This window comes from Mercenaria mercenaria, chromosome 13, assembly GCF_021730395.1.
Source record: "Mercenaria mercenaria strain notata chromosome 13, MADL_Memer_1, whole genome shotgun sequence".
In the NCBI taxonomy this organism is placed as follows: Eukaryota; Metazoa; Mollusca; class Bivalvia; order Venerida; family Veneridae; genus Mercenaria; species Mercenaria mercenaria.
The window spans coordinates 16,101,614-16,129,363 of NC_069373.1; the positions used below are offsets into that span (position 1 = coordinate 16,101,614).

At 35.3% G+C, this 27,750-nt stretch overlaps 1 protein-coding gene across 5 annotated transcripts in view; it reads right to left on the reverse strand.

Moving 5' to 3' along the window:
* The window catches only part of LOC123529641 (synapsin-like), a 173,275-nt gene that overhangs the window by 104,259 nt on the left and 41,266 nt on the right, over window positions 1-27,750 (reverse strand). For all 5 annotated transcript variants that reach the window (XM_045310046.2, XM_045310049.2, XM_045310045.2 and 2 more), the window contains 2 exons: window positions 4,082-4,580; window positions 1,136-1,193 (listed from right to left, as the gene is read on the reverse strand). In XM_045310046.2, the coding sequence (XP_045165981.2) occupies window positions 1,136-1,193; window positions 4,082-4,335 (312 nt within the window). In that variant the 5' untranslated portion in view covers window positions 4,336-4,580. The remainder of the gene's footprint in view (window positions 1-1,135; window positions 1,194-4,081; window positions 4,581-27,750) is intronic.

A 27,750-nucleotide genomic window follows, 5' to 3' on the forward strand; every position in this document is an offset into this window, starting at 1 on the left:
ACAACAAGCTTAAACATGTGTGAGGATCATGTGTTTGTCTGAGGTCAGGGAATCTCAAATTTGGATGAAACAAGTATGAGGAACATGTGTTTGTCTGAGGTCAGGGAATCTCACATCAAGATGAAGTAAGTATAAGATGTAAGAAGTAAGTAAGGGACATGTGTTTGTCTGAGGCCAGGCAAACTCACATCTGGATGAAGCTAATAAGAGGGACATGTGTCAGGAATTCTAACAACAAGCTTAAACATGTGTGAGGATCATGTGTTTGTCTGAGGTCCGGGAATCTCACATCTGGATGAAGCTAATAAGAAGGACATGTGTTTGTCTGAGGCCAGGGAATCTCACATCTGGATGAAACTAATAAGTGGGACATGTGTCAGGGATTCTCACATCAGGATGAAGCAAGTGTGAGGGAGAGCTTAGGGATTCTCACATGAAACAAATGTGAGGGTCATGTGTGTGTCCGAGGTCAGGGATTCTCACAACAAGCTTAAACAAATGTGAGGGTCATGTGTTTGTCCAAGGTCATGGATTCTCACATGAAGATGAAACAAGTGTAAGAGACATGTGTTTATCAAAGCTCAGGAATTCTCAAAACACAAAGTTGAAGCAAGTGTGAGGGACAAGTGTAGCATGAAGCTAATAAACTCAATTATTCATGAGAGTTTAGTCTAAAGTGAAATTCTCCGTGTATCTTTAGAAACTTGCTTGGCAAAAAACTGTATTGCTACAGAAATCAAGATGCTTTCGACCTTGATAATGATCATCAAAAGAAAGTTTTTTTTTCAATTCTTTTGAACCAGTCTTTTCACAAAGATGTGGAAAAATGTATTTAGCAAAAACATGCTACTTGGCCATTTTCTTTTTAACTTTACGCTTATTGTGAAAACAATGAAAAAGTTTAATTTCATGAGCATAAAAAGTCATGGTTTGAGATAAAATGGCTGTTTTGTGGTGATTTCAATTTCTGAAGATATAATGAATGGGACTTTTAATTGTTTGTTTGGACTTAATTTTGTGGTTTGATGCAAAAAAAAATCAACATGAAAAATAGTCCCAACAAATGTTAAAGCTTTCACAGTAGTAACAGTGCAAGTCAGCATTGCCTACTTATAATAAAAAAGTAATCACTTACTTGCTCAACTCTGACATCCCAGTCTCCAAATATTTTTCTACCCTGGAAGTATTTGGCCCTAAAAAAATAAAAGTTACATAAAGGTTTCCTTAATATAATCAAAGAAGCATAAACCAATGTTATCCAAACCAAAGAGAATTCAATCAGGTTTAATGGGCAACAAGACTTAACGTTTAGCCTTAGATTTGGAGAAAAAAATTCAAACAACACCAAATCATAGAAAGACATTGTTTTTTAAAATGAAAATTGAACAGCATATAAAACGTGTACGTTACTCTACAAAACAATTGTCAGTATTCTGATACATACATTGAATTCTGGAAAAGGGCTGCATAAAGGGACCACATTTTTGGACAGTTCAATGCCTTTAAAACCTCATCATTTTCAAAGAACTGTAATATATCTTCATTTTTATGCAATTGCAATAATGTCCCAGAGCTGAAATTTCACATAACTAGGTGGAACATAGTTATCAGAAATACTTTATTTTCATTTCTTTACAAATGACATTTCATTTTCAAAGGGGGACAACTTTTCTAGAATATTTTAAGTATCCATCATACGGGACAGTAAGGCAGAATATGTAATGGTAAGGTAGATTGTTTGTAAAGATGTAGTTCATTTATCAAACATTTCTGTGTTTTGATGATAGATATTCATTGTTACTCTGCTGATCACATTCACTTTGTATGAACTCAGAAAAAATAATTTCAGTTTTTGTAAAAGTATCTTATTTAACAAGGCTTTTCTATATACTGCAAAAAATTTTGTCAGCTACCCAGACAGTAGTTCACCAGACAAAACAACTGCAAAGTCATCTAAGGAACGTTCTCCTTGACTACATGCAGGCTTCACAAGAACAGCTGCAGCACGTTAGCACTAAGTGGTGTCATCCTAATTTTGGCGCCTTTTCTTTTGCATATTACCATCATAATTGTAAATGGGATGAACTGGAAGAATGTAATTCCAAAATCCCTTAAAAGGACCAAACATTTTCATCAAAATTATTTTTCTGCTGTATATACCCAAACACCTTATCACTGCATTTTTTAAGGAAATATTTCAGAATAACTGACTGAACAACATTTAGGACTTTTGTAGTATTGACAACATAACACATTTTGATGAAAGTTTCTAATCTTCTAGGCAAACTTTTTGAATTTTATTTTTTCAGAAAAAAAAAAAATCCCAAATCTAACATTTACTTACTATTGTGTAACATTCCATTCTAATAAGCAAACAAACATTGAAAATTATGCAAAATTAAGCAGAAGGGATCCAATACTTTCCAACTATTCTGTCCTCAGCTTACTTAAATGTCTTTATCATTCCCTCACTAAAACCCACTAAAACCTGCCCATAATTGAATTGTCATCAACTAATCCTCACAAAAAACAAGAGCTATCTGATGACAGCGCTTTCGACTATTCGAAGAATTGATTGAAGAATGGGGTCAAAATATTTCCACGGATATTCAGACAAAAGGAATAAATAGATTAGACAAACAATGTTCCTTTATTACTTTGATTTCTATAAGTCTTGCACTAAATGGCAATATATGAGCCAATTTCAAAGTCCAAAAAGGGCCATAATTCAGTCAAAACAGTTATGTACTCTTGCCTACAGATGGAAATCATAATGATAAACAAGTGTTCAAAGTTTAAAAGCCATATGTCAAATAGTTTTGACAAAACATGGACTTGTATGAAAACAGAACCAATTTCAAAATCCAAAAAGGACCATAATTCAGCCAAAAAAGATGACAGAGTTATGTTCTCTTTCCTACAGATAGAGACTATTATACTAAACAAGTGATAAAATATGTCAAACACTTTACAAAAAATATGAACTGGTACGAAAAACTTGACAAAGATTTCTAAGTCAAAATGGGCCATAATTCATCCAAAATCCTTGATGGAGTTATGTACTCTTGCCTATAACTGGACATGGTGATGGTAAACAGGTGTTGAAAGTTTCAAAGCTTTATCTCAAAAGACTTTGTCAAAATATGAACTGGTACGAAATATTAACCCAGATTTCTAAGTCAAAAAGGGCCATAATTCAGCCAAAATCCTTGACGGAGTTATGTACTCTTGCCTATAACTGGACATGGTGCTGGTAAACAAGTATTGAAAGTTTCAAAGCTTTATCTCAAAAGACTTTGTCAAAATATGAACTGGTACGAAAAACTTAACCATGATTTCTAAGACAAAAGGGGCCATAATTCAGCCAAAATCCTTGATGGAGTTATGTACTCTTGCCTATAACTGGACATGGTGATGGTAAACAGGTGTTGAAAGTTTCAAAGCTTTATCTCAAAAGACTGTCAAAATATGAACTGGTACGAAATATTAACCCAGATTTCTAAGTCAAAAAGGGCCATAATTCAGCCAAAATCCTTGATGGAGTTATGTGCTCTTATCTATAACTGGACATGGTGATGGTAAACAAATATTGAAAGTTTCAAAGCTTTATCTCAAAAGACTTTGTCAAAATATGAACTGGTACGAAAAACTTAACCATGATTTCTAAGTCAAAAGGGGCCATAATTCAGCCAAAATCCTTGACTGAGTTATGTGCTCTTGCCTATAACTGGCCATGATGATGGTAAACAAGTGTTGAAAGTTTCAAAGCTTTATCTCAAAAGACTTTGTCAAAATGTGGACTGGTACGAAAAACTTAACCCAAGGTGTGACACCGACGCCCACGCTGTGATGAGTAGGATAGCTCTACTTATTCTTCGAATAGTCGAGCTAAAAACTCAATCCAAAAATAAAACCACTTAAATTGTCTTAAATCAATAAGGCAATTATTATACAAACTTACGAATCTGCAATACAAATATATTTGATTTGATTTGAAATAACACTGGAAACCGTGCAGTAATATAATTAAAATGCAGTTTGTAAACCTCCAGAATCATTAAAATGACAGAAATAAGTTTACCAATTAGTGTGTTGATCATCAATGACAAGTAATGTTTTGCATCGGTCTTTATTGTAAGCTGGTTTGTGTGGTTGACTGGAAGATGAAGATGATGAGAAAAATCCAGCAGTACTTTGTGTTTTGGTGGGAGAATTTGGTGCGCTCGGGGATGGACCCCTTTTAGAGAAATTGAGTCTCGAAAAATTAAGTTCATCATCATTCCGCAGCTCCCCAGATAGGTCCCCTGAGCTGAATCTCCTGCGTAGAAAGTTCATCCCTCCGTCCCAAGTGCTGCGAAAGTTTGCGAACGAAATCTTGACGGTTTTAAGCGGTGCAACAATAGAACTAAAATCAAGTGATGATAAGAAGCTGTCACCTTGAGCCACTATATCACAATATCCGAACCACCCTCATAAATCTTACATAGTCAAAAAGCACTATCGTCAACTGTCTGGAATTATATCCATGGGGATTATGGCCACACTCTCCAGAGAATATTTTTATCCATCATGGCTGCCGTCTGAAAGCAAAGAATCAGAAATAAACTATGAAAATCTATCTTTTATAACACAACAGCTACTATTGTTAAATAATGAATGACTTATTTAATAGAGCGAACTTCAAAATGTTTCTTGACATCTCAACCCTTATATACATATTAATACCATAAAGCATATATTTTCTGCAGAAACATTGTCAGCTAATTATTTCAACAAAGTAGTTATATCTAAACTTGTTATTTTGTAACCTTTTCATTTGAGAAACAGTTTTAGCATTTAGAGTTATTTTATATGATTGCATTACACACTCAAGATGAACAAAACATGAAAACATTCATTCCTGCGAATAATGGCACCAAATAAACATTTTGAGCCGCACCATGAGAAAACCAACATAGTGCATTTGCGACCAGCATGGATCCAGACCAGCTTGCGCATCTGTGCAGTCTGGTCAGGATCCATGCTGTTTGCTTTCAAAGCCTATTGCAATTGAGAAACCGTTAGCGAACAGCATGGATCCTGACCAGACACTAATGACCGATTTCATAATCAGATATCAGAACCTTTGAACAAATACTACTATGGCTTTCATTTTATGGAGTAATGACAAAATAAATGATGGTTTCCATGGAAATTTGAAACAATATTCCACTAGTAATGTGTATAGCCTCTATAACCAGGTTACAGCTAACTCAGATAGCAAAATTTCACTCCTATTATAGTAGTTTAATAGAAGGATTATAACAGAACAGACACATTCAGCACAACTAAATGTCAAGTAAAAAAAGGAATTAATTTCCTTAACTTTTTTTCACAGCATCCAAATCGTCATATATTCACTTGCCAAGTTCCATTCCAAAAAAAACCCCAGTACATCTGAGGGGAAAAAAAAGTTCCAAGTACAAAAAAGAAGATATTTTTTCCCATCAGAAGTTTTTTCAAGTTGTTTCTCTTGAAAACAGTACTATGAAATGTTTTCTACTAAAAAAGCAATTACTGCAATTTGGTCTATGCACCATTTATCCTGACAGATTTCATATTTGAACATAACAAAGTAACAAGAAACGTGGAAATTCCACAAAAAAATCAGGTTTTGCAACTCTGCATCACACAGTCAACTATACACATCTGACTGTCTGTATCCATCATGCAAGTTAGAAGTACAGTTACCAGAACCACAGATATTTCAATGCCGTATGTCATTCCTGACTCGAGTCATTAGTTAACGTTTTTTTTTCTATTTTTGGTAATGACCTTGACTAGTGACACCAGAAACCCTTCTAAACTTTGTCTCCATGCAGTCTACTCACACACTAAGTCCACCTCTCAAATTACTCTATTTTTAGTATCAGTGACCTTAACCTTAATCCTACTGACCCCATATTGTCGGCCTCATTCTAAAAGGACGAACATGCATTTCTGCCCAAAAAAATTTAAGTCATTTTTCGAAAAGGTGTTCCAGCGTCTTTTGCAAAGATATCGGATACAATAGCCAATCGCAAAGGTTAAAAATGGTCACGTGAGGAAAGGATGTATAATAAATTTCAAATGTGAGTTGGAGAGTATGATGGGGGTGGGGAGTGGGGGGCTTAAAAATATGAGAAAAGGTGGCAAATAATACTTAACACTTGCTGGAATATCACACAGATAAAGTAAAACCAGGTGTCAAGGCCATACTAGTTGACTCTAACATTCATGCAGCAAGGGTATTTGACAGCGGTTCCAATTTTTCTCATACACAACTTGCTCGACTCTTTGACATCTCCCACTATCTACTACATCAACGGAATTAAACTAATACTTAGTTCAATGAATATATACAAGTGGAATTTGTTTTAATTTTATTTGGTATCAGCTGAATTTGACTGATACTTGGTTCTATATACATATGAGCCGTGCCATGAGAATACCAACATAGTGGGTGTGCGACCAGCATGGATCCAGACCAGCCTGCGCATCCGCGCAGTCTGGTCAGGATCCATGCTGTTCGCTAACAGTTTCTCCAATTCCAATAGGCTTTAAAAGCGAACAGCATGGAGCCTGACCAGACTGCGCGGATGCGCAGGCTGGTCTGGATCCATGCTGGTCGCAAACCCACTATGTTGGTTTTCTCATGGCACGGCTCATATAAATATTTGGGATAGGCTTTAATTTAACAAGAGGGCCAAGATGGCCCTAGGTCGCTCACCTAAGAAACACTCCATAACAGTGTAAAACATGTTTGACCTAGTGATTTCATGGAAACAAATATTCTGACCAATTTTCATTAAGATTGGACAAAAAAATTGGTCTCTTGCGATAAAACAAGCATTTTCTTAGATATGACCTAGTTTTTGACCCTAGATGACCCATGTTCAAACTCGACCTAGATTTTATCAAGGCAATCATTCTGACCAAAATTCATGAAGATCAACTGAAAAATACAGCCTCTATCACATACAGAAGTTTTTCTTTGATTTGACCAAGTGACCTAGTTTTTCACCTCAGATGACCTATATTCAAATGCGACCTAGATTTCATTCAGGCAATCAACCTGACCAAATTTCATAAAAATCAATTGAAAAAAACAGTCTCTATCGCAGACACAAGATTTTTCTTTAATTTGACCTAGTGACCTAGTTTTTGACCTCAGATAACCCATATTCAAAATCGACCTAGATTTCATCAAGGCAATCACTCTGACCAAATTTCATGAAGATCAATTGAAAAATACATCCTCTATTGCATACACAATGTTTTTCTTCGATTTGACCTAGTGACCTAGTTTTTGACCCCAGATGATCCATTTTCGAACTCGGCCTAGATTTTATCAAGGTAATCATTCTGGCTAAATTTCATGAAGATCAGTTGAAAAATACAGCCTCCATTGCATACACAAGGTTTTTCTTTGATTTGACCTAGTGACCTAGTTTTTGATCCTAGATGACCCATTTTCGAATTTGGTCTAAATTTCATCAAGGTAATCATTCTGACCAAAATTCATGAAGATCAATTGAAAAATACAGCCTCTATCGCATACACAAGGTTTTTACGTGATATGACCTAGTGACCTAGTTTTTGACCCCAGATGACCCATTTTCGAACTCGGCCTAGATTTCATCAAGGTAATCATTCTGACCAAAATTCATGAAGATCAATTGAAAAATACCGCCTCTATCGCATACACAAGGTTTTTCTTTGATTTGACCTAGTGACCTCGTTTTTGACCCGAGATGACCCATTTTCGAACTCAGCCTAGATTTCCTCAAGGCAATCATTCTGACCAAAATTCATGAAGATCAATTGAAAAATACAGCCTCTATCGCATACACAAGGTTTTTCTTTGATTTGACCTAGTGACCTAGTTTTTGACCCGAGATGACCCATTTTCGAACTCGGCCTAGATTTCATCAAGGTTATCACTCTGACCAATATTCATGAAGAAGAATTGAAAAATACAGCCTCTATCGCATACACAAGGTTTTTCTTTGATTTGACCTAGTGACCTAGTTTTTGACCCGAGATGACCCATTTTCGAACTCAGCCTAGATTTCATCAAGGTTATTATTCTGACCAATACTCATGAAGATTAATTGAAAAATACCGCCTCTATCGCATACACAAGGTTTTTCTTTGATTTGACCTAGTGACCTAGTTTTTGACCCGAGATGACCCATTTTCGAACTCGGCCTAGATTTCATCAAAGTTATCATTCTGACCAATATTCATGAAGATTAAATGAAAAATACAGCCTCTATCGCATACACAAGGTTTTTCTTTGATTTGACCTAGTGACCTAGTTTTTGACCCGAGATGACCCATTTTCGAACTCGGCCTAGATTTCATCAAGGTTATCATTCTGACCAATATTCATGAAGATTAATTGAAAAATACAGCCTCTATCGCATACACAAGCTAAATGTTGACAGACGACGGACGACAGACGACAGACGACAGACGACAGACGACGGACGACAGACGCCGGACATCGAGCGATCAGAAAAACTCACCTGAGCATTGCTCAGGTGAGCTAAAAATAGTTTGTATAATTGAATTTATATTTAAGATGCAAATATAAGAAGCAATCTTTAATGCTGATCTAACAAAAGCAAATACGAATTATCTATGACTCTGAACATTTCTTAATTAACTTAGGGTCAACTTCATTGAATATACATTCCAACATAAAATGATCAAAATATAATATTATGGTCTTATGTGACAAAATATCTGACTAATTTACATAATTTCTCCTGACAACAAAATCTAAGTAACACTATATCTCCTTAATCTAAATAAGAAATTGTTCATTTTCTTATACCTTAAAGCCATTGTAAAGTTCCAAATTAAGTTCTATATGCCTCCTAATACATGCTAACTGCGGTACACGTCATAATATATTAATGATTCCAAATTGAACCAACCACATTTGCAATGATTTTGAGAAGGTTTATGATGTAGTAAGTTCTAGCCCTTATCATGCTGGACACGACTGATTCTGCCTTTGTGACCAGTGAAGAACATGATCAACCTGCACATCTGTGCAGTCTGATCCTGATCTGCACTGTTTGCCATTCAGTCAGTATCTTTTTGGTAAACACCCCTTTTTACAGTTAATGGTACTGTCCAAATTGAAAGATGGACAAGTTCATTATAGAAATTTAGCAGGGTAAGGGCTAGATGACACATTGCAATATTGACTGCAATTAGAGAAATATGGTTTTCCGTATCAATATTGACTGACAAGATAGTCAGCTAATTAGATATCAGATATATATCTACATTCAATTTAAACAAGTCCTTGCAATTTATTTGTCAATAACAATGTATTTGTGATGAATAATTAAAGAGCAGGAAAATTTGCAATTAGTTCATTGATTTTCACTGAACTACAACAAATCTGCAAGGTAAACAGAAAAAATTAGAGCTATAATGGCTTAGTGCAAAACTATTGTAACTGTATATAGATAAAGAATAAGATACAATAGTTTTGTGCTAACCCCCTATTAATTGTTGGTGATAACTTTAGCCCAAGACTTTTCTCCAGAGATAGAGAGCAGAAAGCAGGTCTTACTGTTTCATCTACCAAATCCTTTTGATTTTTTTGTGAACTGTTGCTTTTTAAAGCAAGATTTAAATAAAAATTAAACACTATTTTGAAGGTCTTTGAGGGTGGTAAGGAGGATCTTAAATTTTTAAGTATCTTTGAAAATGCCAAAAATATTATGAGATAACCAGTATGCCAGAATTTTTTTGGGTTTATACATAATTTATTTTAGGTCGGAAGTTCTACAACTTATATCAATCACTCTTGACACCTCATTCCTGATGGAATCCATCGCCACAAAGGTATGAGAGAAGAGGCCAGTTCCCGTTTTAATGCTGAGTGCCAAGCAACTTTCATGTCTTTGGTATGATGCAGCCGGGAATCGAACCAACAACCTCCTGCATTCGAAGCGGATGCTCTACCACTGTGATATCGATTTTTTTTTGTCAAGCTCATAATATTATGTAAGATGGATTTAAGAAATATAGTCTGTCAGAGATTATAAAATACTTTCACTAGTTGTAGGTGCAGATGGGAATACCTGGCTCGAGGGTAACTGTTTAGGCAGTAACAAGGCTTGGCTGAGTTACTATGTAAACAGTTTCCTGAGAGTCATATATTCCCATCTGTACCTACAGCCAGTAATCAAATCTTTTTCTTGCATACCATTTTCAAGAAATTATTGTACAAATAAAATCAATCGAACAACTCTTTTTAGAACTATTTCTTATAGTAGCATATTTAAACAAAGCGCTGGAAACCAACGTTCGTAAACAGGAAAGACGTCATGACGTTTCAAAGAAAATGACAAAGCTTAGTTTCGGTTTTGTTTTATCAGTTGCAGTGTAACCATACGATTCTGAGATAAAATAGCTTTTTTTGAATTGAGAAATATACTACCAGGAACAAAGAGGAACCGTTAAGGTATTGCATTTTCATTCTGTTTTATGAAATAAGATATATAAATTACTACATAAATCTACATAAAATATTACATGTAGTTCTAATACGTAAAAAATTATTTCTGATGTGTCCCAATAAGGTATTTCTGCCTAAAATGCCACAGATATCAGGACAAATTCTGTCTTATTTCTTGTCTTCTGAAATGAAATAAGGCCGGTATTTAACAGAGGTGATACGCCTGTTCAGTATTTAACTTATTTTTGATAATATTGTGTTATTTTGCATCCAGTAAGTGACTATCACTGGCCATATCATATAAACAGATACCAAATTTAATGCCATTGTATTAAATCTTAAATGTGGTAGGTTTAAAGACAACCCCTTTTTCAATGCCACAGCTTTTTGTTTACAGCATTACTTACATGTATCTATAACTTAAAAATACAGTACTTTGGATATTTCATTCATTGATAATTCTCTGTGATACACCAGACAGGAGACAGATGTTGCATGTATTAGCAAATGAGTGCTTTGCAGTAACCAACAGGTCATTCACATTATTTCAGTTAACCTTGATGACATCCCAGGGGTCTAGTTAGAACACGATTTCAGGGAGAAGTGACTTAAACCCCTGTCACTTCTCCCCCAGGCCTCAAGGGAGAAGTGGTTTTCTCCGTATACCAAGTCGAGGCAATGTATAAGACCCCACAGCAATTTGGCCTTTGTGACCAGTATAGTCTCTTGCCAGTGTCCCTACAGCTCTCTTTTCATAGTTTCTAAAGTTAAGATCTGTATTTCACTACAATGGTCCAGAGGCCAATACTCTGGGTTAGAATAGCCCTGGACATGTCCATTTGCTGTAGGATAATGACAAACTGTAGGTCATGTATATCTGGATATAGCTGATTTTGCTGACTGAACAGCTGCAGATATGAGTTGACAGTCGCTAATTGTAATTCTTTAAAGGGCAATTAATGTACATTCATATTAGCACTTGCTGTTTTCACAACATCTTTAATCCCTTTAACAATCAAAAGCTGCACATAATCAATGAGCACCTGCCATTGTCACAATTTCTTTAATCCATAAAACAGTCAAAAGTCAAACATCAGCAACTGAACACGTGCATTTTCAAACAAACAGTTGTATTTCCTTAAATCTGTATGGTAACAGACAATATAAACAAACGAGTTTCGTCACCTTTTCAATTACCCACTTATCGATAACAACTGCCGTACATAGGTGAATTTTTTTACAGGCGAGTGGGTGGAGTTAACGCTTCAGGCACAGATGACACAATGTCGTGTATTCTCTGTTGTTTATTGGAAATTTTGTGTGCGAAGTTGATTTAGCTTTGATCATGGAAAAAGGTGGTTTTGGCATAGGAGACTTCTTCGCTCAAGTTGCTCCCTTGCGAGATTCCTGCATTCCATACTTTAACAGACATTTCAACTCACCTACTTTGATTTTCAATTACAGCAAATAACAGAGAAATTATCCTGAAATCTGTCGCACTGGTCAGTTATCCACTGACCCATTGTTTGTGTGACCAGCATCTCTAGACATGATACATTTACCCCATAATCTGAAGTAATCTATATTTTAAACTGCAGACATGGCTCAATACACAGTGGCAAACCTATACTTACTGAAGACAATCATCACATGAAGTTAGTCTTGTTCTTCACTTATAAAATGAAAACAAAATGGACAGACCGATGGTGGGCAAAGAGACAAAAATAAGCAAAACCATACACTCTCCCTTCTTCAGAGTCCACCCAAACCAAAATGGCGAGCTTAATTAAGCTTGCATTAAGGTCGCAGCAAGATTGCAGTTGTGTTCTTAACAAGCATGCAGCAAGATTGCGATTGGAACCATCGCAACCATAATTTAAGCTTGCGCAAACTCATCTGCTTGCTTCCTGCAACCTATTTAAGATCTTGCAAGCTTGTAAGGTTGCGCATGCTTGCTATTGGAACCCTAGCAATCTTAATTGCGACCTTGCAAGTTTGCACAATCATAATAAGATTGCAAGCTTGCGCAATCTTGCAAGCTTAAACACACTTATATGGGTGTAGACAAAATCATTTGCAAGTCTCAGCAACCTTGTAATCATAACAAGGTTGCCTGCAAGCTTGAAACTATACTATCTTCCTAAACCTTACTTAAGTTTGTGAGACAGTTTTATTAATGTAAAAGTCTAAAAATGTAATTATATACTTCCTTTTATTTGACAAACTGCACAGTATTTTTAGTGATCAATAGATAAAGATTTAACAGTCAGGGACAATATTTTTTAAAACAACTAATTTTGACATAAAAAGTTTAATTTTAATGGTTTAATATATTACCTCCCTTTTATATGTATCAGTGAACTAAAAGAGTTTTAAAAAGGTTACAGGATTGCAAGCTAGTGGCAATCTTGCAATCTTAAATAGTCTTAAGATCGCAGGATGCCCACTGCAAGCTTGGGAAGTTAGACTTATCTGCAAACTTGATTTCTATCGCAAGCTTAGTCGCAACCTTAAATTGTATTAAGATCGCAGGATGCTCGCTGCAAGCTTGCGAAGAAAGACTTCTCCGCAAACTTAATTTCTATGCGAGCATCCGCAAGCATTATATTACATAGCTGCAATCTTTTTAAGATTGCTGTAAGCTTGCGCAAGCTTATGGCAAACTTCTCACAAGCTTGCCGCATGCTTGTATTTTGGTTTGGGCATATCTTTTTTCAAGACACATTCATAATGCCTTTTTTTTTGTATAAAACTGACAAGAGACCAGACATTTAGATATTTTCCAGGGACTTGAATTCTGTCATTTTATCCAGAAATTACTAGTATTCAGGGAATTTTACTGGACATACCGGCTTGTCAGACAGACATTTTCACTGAATAACAATAAATTTGTGAATGAAGCACATCAAAGGGTTGGAAGGCAGCACTAAGCAGTTAATCTTTAGATGGTTTTCTGAAAGTGTCAGAAACAGCTATTGATTATTCAATATATGTTTCCTGAATTAATCCAAAGCACAATCAGTACTATAAATAGCCAACAAATTAGGAGAACTGACTCTATTTCTGAATACTCAAACGTTGAATTTGCAAAATATCTATGTGCTGTTTCGTAGACCTTCATTTTAAAACTAGAGCTGCTTTTGAGAAAAGCGCATGTCTCCCACAACTGCCTAATCATCTGAATAGTTATGTATCTGAGTCAACCATACACCAATACATGTATAACTGGCATCTGTGTAAAGAGTGATTTTTGGTAATTCAAGGGCCATAATTCTGAAGTGCCTGGCCATTATGGCTAGTTATTGAACTTGGCTGAGGACTTATTGGCAAACACATTTTGTTCAAGTTTATGAGAAATGTTTGACTTGGAGTGTGGACAAGTGTGTACAGAGCGATTTTCGGTAATTCAAGGGCCATAATTCTGAATGCCTGGGTTGATTTAGCTAGTTATCAAACTTGGCCGAGGACTTATTGGCAAACACATTTTGTTCAAGTTTAGTGAAAATCGGATGAGAAATGTTCGACTTAAGAGTGCTGACAAGTGTGTATAGAGCAATTTTCAGTAATTCAAGGGCCATAATTCTGAAGTGCCTGGGCCGATTTGGCTAGTTATGGAACTTGGCCGAGGACCTATTGGCAAACACATTTTGTTCAAGTCTGGTGAAGATCGGATGAGAAATATTCGACTTAGAGTGCAGACAAGATTTGTGACAGAATAATAAATCAATTTGTCTCCCATACCACTGTATGGTGGGAGACATAATTATTGTCATGTTACCTATATATTCATAAACCTTGTGTTGAATTAAGGATACATTTAACCACAAAAAAAAAAACATATAAAAGACTCCTTATATAAATTTTTGAGTCAGTATTTTGTGCTACATCATCAGAATCTATTCAATTCTTGTTCATTCATTTCATGTATTATGTATGTCATGTAATAAAACACTTATTGAATGGCTTTGCAGCCACCATACCTCAGGCAAATGGTTTGTCTAATGACCATCGAGCCATTCAATTCGGACCTTGAGCAGTAGTTTGGAGAACTGTTCTGCAAGCCATTCAAATATTATCCCTTACCATGCTGGACACGACTGGTTCTGCCTTTGCGACCAGTGCAGACCAGGATCAGCCTGCACATTCGTGTAGGCTGATCATGGTCTGCACTGTTCGCTATTCAGTCAGTAAATTTCCAGTGAAATCCCCTTTGAATAATAAGTGGTACTGCCCAAATTGAATAATGGACTAGTCCATTTTAGAAATTTAGCAAGGCAAGGGTTATAATAAAGTGTATTCTCTGGCCCAAGGTCAAGCTGATTTGAGTAGGTGGCTATCTCTGAAAATATAATTCTGGTAAATAAACAGCAGGACAATCCTTTATCTGAAGGAAAGAACCAGCGTTCCAGGTTTCTTAACACCCATACACATTTAACCCTTTGTCATGTATTTGCAGAATATATTTTAAATATTTGTTTTCTCAGAAACTATATTCCAAGTGATTGAAAAGTATTTGCATCAGACGTTTGCAAACAGTCTGCAAAACGTATCACACTGAAGCAAAGGGTTTGCAAATAAACACTTAGGTAAATTACAGACTGCAAAGGTTTTGCAAACAAATACTTTATTAAATTAGCAGACAGCAAAGCATCTGCAAACAAACACTTAGCTCATTTAGTTAGCAAAGGTATTGCAAATAAACACTTTGTACACAAATGAAAGAGCAAAGCATTTGCAAATAGTTAACATAGATGAATTTGCTTTCCTGGTAGACTCTAGGTACAGGAAGTATACAATTAACCATTCTGTTTTCTGATTGGTCTATATTCAAATGGCAGGATTTTTGAAAATATTGTGAGGAAATGTTTACAAATCAGTTAGTAGAAATATTTTGGGTGATGCAAACTTGTGTTAAACAGATTATTATATTCTAATTATTTTTTCTGGATATAAACTTTGTTGAATAAGGATAATGCAATACCATGTTGTTAAGCAATAAGACTTCCAAGAACCAGAGAATATTGCAGCATGTGGAAAGGTAATGTTAATCAATGATAGTTATATAAAACACTTTTTACTGAAGCAATTGTTGAAACTTACGTCATTATTACATGATTTTAGTTATTGTTACTGAATGATCACTGCAATGATTGACTTTTAATAGTTATTTAAACTGCAAATGGTTTTGTGAATTTACATCTGTTTTTCAGATACTAAACAAAGTCCTTTTCTTTGAACCTCAGAAATTCATTTTTTGCTATTTGTTACGTATTTGCGAATACTTTGCATATTATTTGCATTCAAGTTGCAAATACTTTGCTATCACTTTGCGATTACTTTGCTATCACTTTGCGATTTATTTGCCGAAGTTTCAGCTGCAAATTGTAAATTGTTTGCGAAGTATTTGCATTCTATGTGCGTGTATATTTGTAAAAGCTTTGCAGAATAGTTGCACGTTTCGTTCCATTTCTACTCGTCTGTGGAATATATTCAGCAATCATGTGCTGCAACTGTTCTGCAAAGGTTATGGCAAATATTTGGCAAAGATAAAAAGTATATTCTGCAAAGGCCCTGTTTTTGCATGGGCAAGTCTAAAGATTTCCTGCAGCCAGAAGTTATACAAACCAGAAATTGTTATGGATGTATATATGTGTGACCACTCAGCCTAAAAAGTAACTTAAGGGTGAATAACGTACTTGTATTTTTTATTATACCATTACGCTTTAATGTAGGAAATATTACTCTATTCTACATGATTGACAAGTAGATCAATGAAATATGTATTTCTTAATTCTGAAAGTAATTGTTTTAAGCAAAAATAACTATATTTCCCTTTCATGTATAACATAACTTTTAGCTCAACAGGTTTACATTCCTTGACTATACTGAAATACTTTACAAGAGCTTTCACAAATGTGATTCATGCCTTCACCAGCACTTCGTTGACAACACAGGACCATACTCTAGGGAACTGAGGAGCAGTTAACACAAAAATCCTTATGCACATCTAGGTATCAATATTAATCATTGCTGAAAGTTTGAATAAATTATATGAAATTAATGAATGAGGAATTCAGATCACAAATATTTCTCTATATATCATATAGAGTGCCAGCTTTATTGCTAAAACGGCATTCCATAAATGCGATAAGCCTATCGCATATCGGTAAAAAGTCACGTGAACTCACCCAGTCCCCATGTGCTATACTACTTGTTGTATTCCAATATACCTGCGGCCTCCAGGCCGCAGGTAATAAAGCATGCAGACAGGATATTAGTTTAATTAACTCAGGATAAGAAGGCAATGGAGTACTGACATCTACAAAACAAAGAGTGCCTAACTGTTACAATAATTATATACCTTTCACAGAAAATAATTTTGATGTTAACATTATTCTTCTACCACATTTTTGACTAATTTCTGGAACACTTGTTCACACTGATTGCTTACTGAACTTTTCCTACATTTTATACAGTGTTGTAAATATAGCAGTCTTATTAAAACTGATTTATTAATTGATTCTACTGATGAGAAACTTTGGCCTCTGCTACTAGAGATGTCATTCACCAGTTACCCTCATAAACTGCTTGGGACTGGAGTGTGTTTCATTTTGTATCATTTTATCTGGGTATGTTGTCATCATGTACCATCGTAAACATGTCTGATTTGTTAGAGGTGGCTCCGTATTTGGGATGGTACCATCAGTCAACGGTTATCCTCATAAATATTAGGGGTAATCTTTGTCTTTCATCACTATGATACACTCCAAATATGGGAGGGTAACTGCTTTTGTATATAAACCTAGGTCAGAACTAGGGAGGGGGTTTCTTTACTTTTGGCTCGGACTTTGAAAATGACAGATCATAGAAACAAGAAATGAAATATTTTACAGTTATAATATTAAGTGACTTTAGACCAGAGGAATGAGAGAATTATAATTATGACGACTTTATTTCCATCTTAGACAAAAATCTCATAATAAACTAACATTGAAAACTGGATTTAAAGTGTATTTTATCAATGGAGTATAAAACCCCCACACCCGAACCTACGTTTTTCAACACTGGTGGCAGCGACGGAAACGGACTTACACACGTGCTTATCAGAAATTTGGACATATATTTCTATTTAATATATTTGTGGTGACAATTAAGTGACAATCATGGGACCTAAAAAGCAACAAGAAAAAGATTCTGTCACAATTGAAGATGATGACAGTCATGAACATGTAAGGGGTGTCAGACTTGTTTGAAGAAGCATGATTCCTGGTCAGATTTTGCACAATTCAATGACGTTGTTCCATTATTCGATAAAAACTTGAATATGGGGAATCAGAATAGGCCAGTCATATTACGAGCGAAGGCTCAAAATAGTGGGTTATGGAGCAGTATTTTTGTGCTCATGCAGCTGCAAATCATGAAGTTGATAGGATGTTTCAATACACTTTTCCATGGAATAAAACAGACTGGGAAGTACTTCCGAAATTGTGTTCAACGACTTCGATTCCATAATAGTCTGGATTTAAATGGGTACGTACAAAGTGGAAATAGCTTCAACTTTGGTGACAATAACGAGGAGGTGTTGAACAAGGACGTAAATTCTATACTGGATGAACATGTTGCATTATCCGAGGATGCAGCGCAAACATCTAACTTAGGTTGTCTCAAACAGTTTAACACAGTTAATTGTTCACCTGTCAAAATGGCCAAATTACAGAGAGCTGACCCAGATTTAGGAATTGTGATACAGTGGCTTGAAGAAAACAGACGACCCCTGAGAGATAAGGTGGCTGGGAATTCACCAAGTGTGCGGAATTATTGGCTAAATTATGACCTGTTAACTCTGATTGATGGAGTGTTATTCAAAAAGTACATTGTCAGTGCAAAGGACCATCGGCTTTTGTTGATAGTGCCTAGAGTACTTTATAAGGAACTTTTGATATTATGTCACGATTCAATTACTGGAGCACATTTAGGAATTTCAAAGACATATTCAAAATTACATCACAAATATCACTGGTATAAAATGAAGGAATACGTCCAGTTGCATATCAAAAGTTGTGAAAAGTGTGCATTCCGAAAAAGGCTGAAAAACAGACCGAAGGCACCATTAACAGAGTACACAGTTGGCCATCCTATGGATCGTATACAAACTGACATAATGGGGCCACTTAATGAGACAGAATCCGGAAATCGGTACAGAATAGTGCATCATGACAGATTGAAACCGTTTCATGGAAATAAAATGACCCATTGGCAATCAAACATGGTTAAGTCTGAGGAAAATAATCATAGAGCAAAAATGAAAGGGTACCAGCAAACTTCCAAATCCTGCCTGGACAGTACCAGTCAACAAGTGAGGAGAAGTTCAAGGAACAGGACCCAATACAGACAATATCAACATGGTACACAATAGTTATAAATATTAAAAGTGTTAATTTTTTGGATTAAGTTCATATTCCTTCTGGATTTAAAGTGTTAACTAATATTCATCCTGGATTATAAGTGTGTACTTATTCATTTCATTATTCTTTGTATGGATTTAATGAGTAGCTGCATTGGTCATAATAATCCCATTCAGCACAAGTGTATTCAAATGGATTAATTATTCTTTGTATGGATTTAATTAGTGGCTGCATTGGTAATAATAATCCCATTCAGCCTTGGTGTATTCAAATGGATTTATTTGTGGGTTTCATTTTCAGATATGAAAATTTGTGCCGTTTATTAAAATCATTTGTTGTATAATTAGATGCTCTTGGCACACAGGACTTAAAACTTTGGTAGAGACGACTACCATAGCCATATAAATTAAACATTGTGCCTATTCCCTTTTTTTCAAATTAAGTTAAACAAATTAAAGGCACCAGGACTTACATTAGTAAATGGTAAAGACGACTACCATATCAATGGAATTAATCAAAACTGTGCCTATTTCTATCATCATACTGTGTTAATGTTAAAATAAATAAAGGCACCAGGACTTAGTGTGAGTGAAATAAACATTGTGTGAAAGTGCTTACAAATATATATTCACCTTATAGATGAACTGAATTCAACACTGGATTTTATTTTTACATGTGTTTTACTAGGACAGTTGATGATTTTTTTTTTTTGACACTTTTAATGTTTCATACACACATTAGTATAATAGTCATTTTATATGTATACTACTTTGAGAAGTATTTAGTCACTTAGTTCTTCCGAACTGTAATCCTGAGTTTTATTAAAACATAGAGTATAGCATGTTTGCTACTGTTCACGACACTTAATCATTTATATTGAGGAGCATTTCAATGATATAATAGTTTAGGTATTCATATTCTTATGTATCTTCTTCATAGTATTTGACAGCAAGAGTCTGGCTCAGTAGTAACTTATATTTTAATGTTTAAACTTAATTGGGGACAATTAAGAAGCTAAGGGTGGGGGAGTGTTGTAAATATAGCAGTCTTATTAAAACTGATTTATTAATTGATTCTACTGATGAGAAACTTTGGCCTCTGCTACTAGAGATGTCATTCACCAGTTACCCTCATAAATTGCTTGGGACTGGAGTGTGTTTCATTTTGTATCATTTTATCTGGGTATGTTGTCATCATGTACCATCGTAAACATGTCTGATTTGTTAGAGTTAGAGGTGGCTCTGTATTTGGGATGGTACCATCAGTCAACGGTTATCCTCATAAATATTAGGGGTAATCTTTGTCTTTCATCACTATGATACACTCCAAATATGGGAGGGTAACTGCTTTTGTATATAAACCTAGGTCAGAACTAGGGAGGGGGTTTCTTTACTTTTGGCTCGGACTTTGAAAATGACAGATCATAGAAACAAGAAATGAAATATTTTACAGTTATAATATTAAGTGACTTTAGACCAGAGGAATGAGAGAATTATAATTATGACGACTTTATTTTCCATCTTAGACAAAATCTCATAATAAACTAACATTGAAAACTGGATTTAAAGTGTATTTTATCAATGGAGTATAAACCCCCACACCCGAACCTACGTTTTTCAACACTGGTGGCAGCGATGGAAACGGACTTACACACGTGCTTATCAGAAATTTGGACATATATTTCTATTTAATATATTTGTGGTGACAATTAAGTGACAATCATGGGACCTAAAAAGCAACAAGAAAAAGATTCTGTCACAACTGAAGATGATGACAGTCATGAACATGTAAGGGGTGTCAGACTTGTTTGAAGAAGCACGATTCCTGGTCAGATTTTGCACAATTCAATGATGTTGTTCCATTATTCGATAAAAACTTGAATATGGGGAATCAGAATAGGCCAGTCATATTACGAGCGAAGGCTCAAAATAGTGGGTTATGGAGCAGTATTTTTGTGCTCATGCAGCTGCAAATCATGAAGTTGATAGGATGTTTCAATACACTTTTCCATGGAATAAAACAGACTGGGAGGTACTTCCGAAATCGTGTTCAACGACTTCGATTCCATAATAGTCTGGATTTAAATGGGTACGTACAAAGTGGAAATAGCTTCAACTTTGGTGACAATAACGAGGAGGTGTTGAACAAGGACGTAAATTCTATACTGGATGAACATGTTGCATTATCCGAGGATGCAGCGCAAACATCTAACTTAGGTTGTCTCAAACAGTTTAACACAGTTAATTGTTCACCTGTCAAAATGGCCAAATTACAGAGAGCTGACCCAGATTTAGGAATTGTGATACAGTGGCTTGAAGAAAACAGACGACCCCTGAGAGATAAGGTGGCTGGGAATTCACCAAGTGTGCGGAATTATTGGCTAAATTATGACCTGTTAACTCTGATTGATGGAGTGTTATTTAAAAAGTACATTGTCAGTGCAAAGGACCATCGGCTTTTGTTGATAGTGCCTAGAGTACTTTATAAGGAACTTTTGATATTATGTCACGATTCAATTACTGGAGCACATTTAGGAATTTCAAAGACATATTCAAAATTACATCACAAATATCACTGGTATAAAATGAAGGAATACGTCCAGTTGCATATCAAAAGTTGTGAAAAGTGTGCATTCCGAAAAAGGCCGAAAAACATACCGAGGGCACCATTAACAGAGTACACAGTTGGCCATCCTATGGATCGTATACAAACTGACATAATGGGGCCACTTAATGAGACAGAATCCGGAAATCGGTACAGAATAGTGCATCATGACAGATTGAAACCGTTTCATGGAAATAAAATGACCCATTGGCAATCAAACATGGTTAAGTCTGAGGAAAATAATCATAGAGCAAAAATGAAAGGGTACCAGCAAACTTCCAAATCCTGCCTGGACAGTACCAGTCAACAAGTGAGGAGAAGTTCAAGGAACAGGACCCAATACAGACAATATCAACATGGTACACAATAGTTATAAATATTAAAAGTGTTAATTTTTTGGATTAAGTTCATATTCCTTCTGGATTTAAAGTGTTAACTAATATTCATCCTGGATTATAAGTGTGTACTTATTCATTTCATTATTCTTTGTATGGATTTAATGAGTAGCTGCATTGGTCATAATAATCCCATTCAGCACAAGTGTATTCAAATGGATTAATTATTCTTTGTATGGATTTAATTAGTGGCTGCATTGGTAATAATAATCCCATTCAGCCTTGGTGTATTCAAATGGATTTATTTGTGGGTTTCATTTTCAGATATGAAAATTTGTGCCGTTTATTAAAATCATTTGTTGTATAATTAGATGCTCTTGGCACACAGGACTTAAAACTTTGGTAGAGACGACTACCATAGCCATATAAATTAAACATTGTGCCTATTCCCTTTTTTTCAAATTAAGTTAAACAAATTAAAGGCACCAGGACTTACATTAGTAAATGGTAAAGACGACTACCATATCAATGGAATTAATCAAAACTGTGCCTATTTCTATCATCATACTGTGTTAATGTTAAAATAAATAAAGGCACCAGGACTTAGTGTGAGTGAAATAAACATTGTGTGAAAGTGCTTACAAATATATATTCACCTTATAGATGAACTGAATTCAACACTGGATTTTATTTTTACATGTGTATTCATATTCTTATGTATCTTCTTCATAGTATTTGACAGCAAGAGTCTGGCTCAGTAGTCACTTATATTTTAATGTTTAAACTTAATTGGGGACAATTAAGAAGCTAAGGGTGGGGGAGTGTTGTAAATATAGCAGTCTTATTAAAACTGATTTATTAATTGATTCTACTGATGAGAAACTTTGGCCTCTGCTACTAGAGATGTCATTCACCAGTTACCCTCATAAATTGCTTGGGACTGGAGTGTGTTTCATTTTGTATCATTTTATCTGGGTATGTTGTCATCATGTACCATCGTAAACATGTCTGATTTGTTAGAGTTAGAGGTGGCTCCGTATTTGGGATGGTACCATCAGTCAACGGTTATCCTCATAAATATTAGGGGTAATCTTTGTCTTTCATCACTATGATACACTCCAAATATGGGAGGGTAACTGCTTTTGTATATAAACCTAGGTCAGAAGTAGGGAGGGGGTTTCTTTACTTTTGGCTCGGACTTTGAAAATGACAGATCATAGAAACAAGAAATGAAATATTTTACAGTTATAATATTAAGTGACTTTAGACCAGAGGAATGAGAGAATTATAATTATGACGACTTTATTTCCATCTTAGACAAAATCTCATAATAAACTAACATTGAAAACTGGATTTAAAGTGTATTTTATCAATGGAGTATAAACCCCCACACCCGAACCTACGTTTTTCAACAACAGATTCTATGTAGTATCACTGCAGATAAAGCAGGGTTTTTTTTCGGCCGTTTTTATAGCCGTTATTCGGCAATATTCCCAATGCCAAAAAGTATGTATTTTTCCCAAAATGAGTGCAAAAATTCCCAATCTATATTCTGAAAAAAATTTCATCAAAATTGAACAAACATTGACCAAATTATGGACAATTTTGTAATGGAAGTATGTTAAAAGAGGTTGCACAATGTGAAACAAGTGTATGAGAGAGTGCTTAAACACATCTTTACTATATCCTATGGGACTAAATATTTCCCAATTTGGAACATTTACACGTCAAATTTCCCAATTTTGGGGGTATAGGCTATGTTCCCAAATTAGCTAGAAAAAACCCTGTAAAGGAAAAAAATATTATAGTAAGAGAGCAGACACTGCCAACGTTCACAATTTTGATAACTTCAAAGATGATCCAGTTGTATGCAAAAATGGTGATGATTATATTGACCAAGTTCAGTAGATCTTTTACTGGAAAAGAACTACTCTAGTTAGAGAGTGGGCAACTTTTCTGGATGCTGCCCATGGCTCATGTTCCATACTAGACCCCTATTCATGGGTGTATAAAAATAGACAGGATATATTACAATATACATGTTGTACATAAATTCTATATACCAGCAACATATTGCAAAGCAAAAGTAAAAGCTTAGGGCATATTCTCAAAATATCTCTTCTATTTTTGTCACTTTTTTATATAGCATTACTTATATCTTAATGAGGTGTGAAGAGACAATGTGTCTCCTGAGCAATTCTTATTCTCTAAACAGATACCGAACACCATGCAATTTCTGGATCTTCGATTTATGTCGATACTCTAAAACAAAAGCTTATATATCACCCAAAGAATAAAAAAATCTGGTAATTTTACTGCTGTCAGTTTAGAGTGCTTTTAGCCATCACAAGGAACAAGCATGGAACAATCAAATAAGTCATTACAAAATGTAGTAATACATAGGTGGTACATTTAATTAACCTTTAGCCTGCTGGCGGCAAGTGATTCTGCCTTTGCGACCAGTGCAGACCAAGATCAGCCTGCACATCCGTGCAGTCTGATCATGGTCTGCACTGTTCACTATTCAGTCAGTAATTTTTCAGTCAACACCCCTTCAAATAATAAATGGTATTGCCCAAATTGAATGAAGGACCAGTCCATTATAGAAATTTAGCAGGGTAAGGGTTAAAACTAAGTATAGGTGGCTTTAGCCAAAGTCTCAACTTGCAGGCAGGAGGTTTTAAGGCATAAAGTAGAATGTGGAAGTACATATCAACATGTACAGAGATACTGAACATATGTATATGAATTAGTACCTCATGCTTTTACCCATCAACCAAATTTAAAAGTCACTAAGGTTTGTTTTTTGTCTACAGACTGACTCACAAAAAAACACAGCACTCTGGAAAATTTTTATTGGCCCAAAATCAGGAATTTTTATTCCTTCTCTTGAGAAAGAATATTATAGTTCAATAAGTCACACTTGACTGAGCTACTTGTCATTACAAGCTGGCCAATAAAACTCCGTGACCTTAGAAATAACCTCTGACGTTAGACTATTCTTTTCTAATTGAGGTGACTCTGACTGAACGCGTTCCAAGGATTACATATTACTAAACCCGAGGATGTTATTTCCTCCATTCTTGAAGAACATAACATACATTCAGTCGACCAGATAGACATATATCAGCAAATTTAAATGTAAGCAACTAAATATTATCGTTACCTTGAAATGCATAATTAATATATGAAAACAAACCCCACTGCGACCCTCTAATTATGCGCAACAAATTCACGCATAAAATCGTAATGGATTGACCGGGTCAATGTCTTATTGCCGTATTTACTCTACTGAAAGTGGTAACAGATTTAATTTGTTGTTGGATTTAACAATTTATGTTAAATAACTAGCGTAAATACTTACTTGAAATTTTTTGGCAGTATAAAACAGACATTGCAACCAAAATTTTACAAGATGATCATTTTATATTTATATAGATGTGCCCTAGAAGGAACTTTTGCTATGCTTTAACTTTTAAGGCCATATTTTCAAAGTATAACTTCTGACTTTATCACTGTCTATCCGACATCACTTATAGTACATCAATGAGATTTGCAGAGACAATGTGTCTCCTGAGCAATCCTGATTCACTCAACAGATACCAAACACCAAATTTCTATATCTTCGGTTTATGTGATATTTGAAAACAAAAACTATCACTTGGGGAATAAGAAAATATATTCTGTTGTGACTGCAGACATTTTAAAGTGCTTTTAGTTAGCACCTGGAAAAAAATAAAACAAGACCTATCACTAATGGTGATGAATACCACCAGACAGCAGCTTACTGTCAGAGGAACAGGGGTATTGAAAATATGATACATTCATTGCATGTACAAAGATGCACAAAAAATGTTATGCAAAACTGTATAAGATCTTCAAATTTCATAGTTGTATCTTAAAAAGAAGAAAGTAGGTCAGTAGGTCAAAATCAAGGTCACTGAAAGTCAGTTTTGAGATGTGTGTTCAAAACTGTACAAGTGGTCCAAATTTTATCATAAAATTTTTATGGCAATATCTTAAACAAGAGTGCCAGACTGTCACAAAATACGCCCGTCTAAATATTCAGTCATAAAGGTAATAATGTTGATTTTGTATGCCTTATTAACCCCCCAAAAAAAGGTAAGAAGCAATCAAGGTATTTGTGAGGTTCCATGTGGGATGAAATTGACAATCGGATCAAAACTGTTTGAATGGACAAGGCTAATTTCGCAGATTTCGAGTAATTCAAGGGCAATAATCCAAGAGTGCCTGGGACGATTGGGTGGTTATCAAACTTGGCCAAGATATTATGCCCAAAAACATAGTCACCCAGTTTGGTGAAGATCGGATGAAAACTGTTCGACTTAGAGAGCGGACAAGGCTAAATTCGCCGTTTTTAAGAGTAATTCAAGGGCCATAATCCAAGAGTGCCTGGGGCGATTTGGGTGCTTATCGAACTTAGCCGAGATATTATGCCCACAAACATTGTCAACAAGTTTGGTGAAGATTGGATGAAAACTTAAGACTTAGAGAGAGTGGACATGCTTTTGGACGCCGACCGCCCGCCTGCCACAGGTGTTCACATAATACACCCCGCTCTTTCAGAGACGGGCATATAAAAAGAAGAAAGCAGGTCATGGTCATGGTCAAGGGACCATGAAATTACTATGGGTCATCAAATAGTTATACTTAACAGCATATGAAATATGTTAGAAAATTATTGAAGCGTTTTCCAATTCTATTCATATTTGAAACAAATAAAGGGCCATAACTTCGTGACAAATCATTCAAATGGAACGTGTTTCGCACATGCACAACTGCACTTGGTACTGATGATAATAATAACAAGGTTTGATAAAAGTCAGGCATACAATGACTGAGAAATAGTGCAAACGAATTTCTTCCATATACATATGAAGAACAAGAGGGCCATGAAGGCCCTGTATCGCTCACCTGACCTACTGACCTAAAGATCATCAAGATTAACATTCTGACCAAGTTTTATTAAAATATGATCATAAATGTGGCCTCTAAAGTGTTAACTAGCTATTCCTTTGATTTGACCCCGTGACCTAGTTTTTGACCCGACATGACCCAGATTCGAATCTGACCTAAAGATCATCAAGTTTAACATTCTGACTAAGTTTCATGAAGATACAGTCATAAATGTGGCCTCTAAAGTGTTAACAAGCTTTTCCTTTGATATGACCTGGTGACCTAGTTTTTGACCCCACCTGACCCAGATTAAAACTGGACCTTAAGATCATCAATATTAACATTCTGACCAAGTTTCATTAAGATATTATCATAAATGTGGCTTCTCCTTTGATTTGACCTGGTGACCTAGTTTTTGATCCCAGATGACCCAATATCAAACTCGTCCAAGATTTTATTAAGGGTAACATTCTGACCAAGTTTCATTAAGATTGGGCAAAAATTGTGACCTCTAGAGTGTTAACAAGCTTTTCCTTTGATTTGACCTGGTGACCTAGTTTTTGACCCCAGATGACCTAATATCAAACTCGTCCAAGATTTTATTGAGGGTAACATTCTGACCAAGTTTCATTAAAGAGAATTCCTATACTTTTTTTCCTTTCATAGAATTTTTTTAAATTCACATATATATGATAGGAAAATTTGTGCTGAAAACAATGAACAAATGAAAACAATAGGTCACCAGGCTTGTTTTTGTGAAAAATTGTTTTGAACACACCCACTGTTGCTGAAACTGACAGCAATTTTTCAACATTTTCATAATGTTCTGCTTTTTTATAAATACCAACCAAAATATACATCCAGGCAGCACAATATGGTTTTTTCTTTTTACAGATTTTATTATATACTTATTTGATATCATAGTCATATTTGTAATACTCTATCCTTACAATAATGGGTACAAATGAAAAACAATATTGTTTCA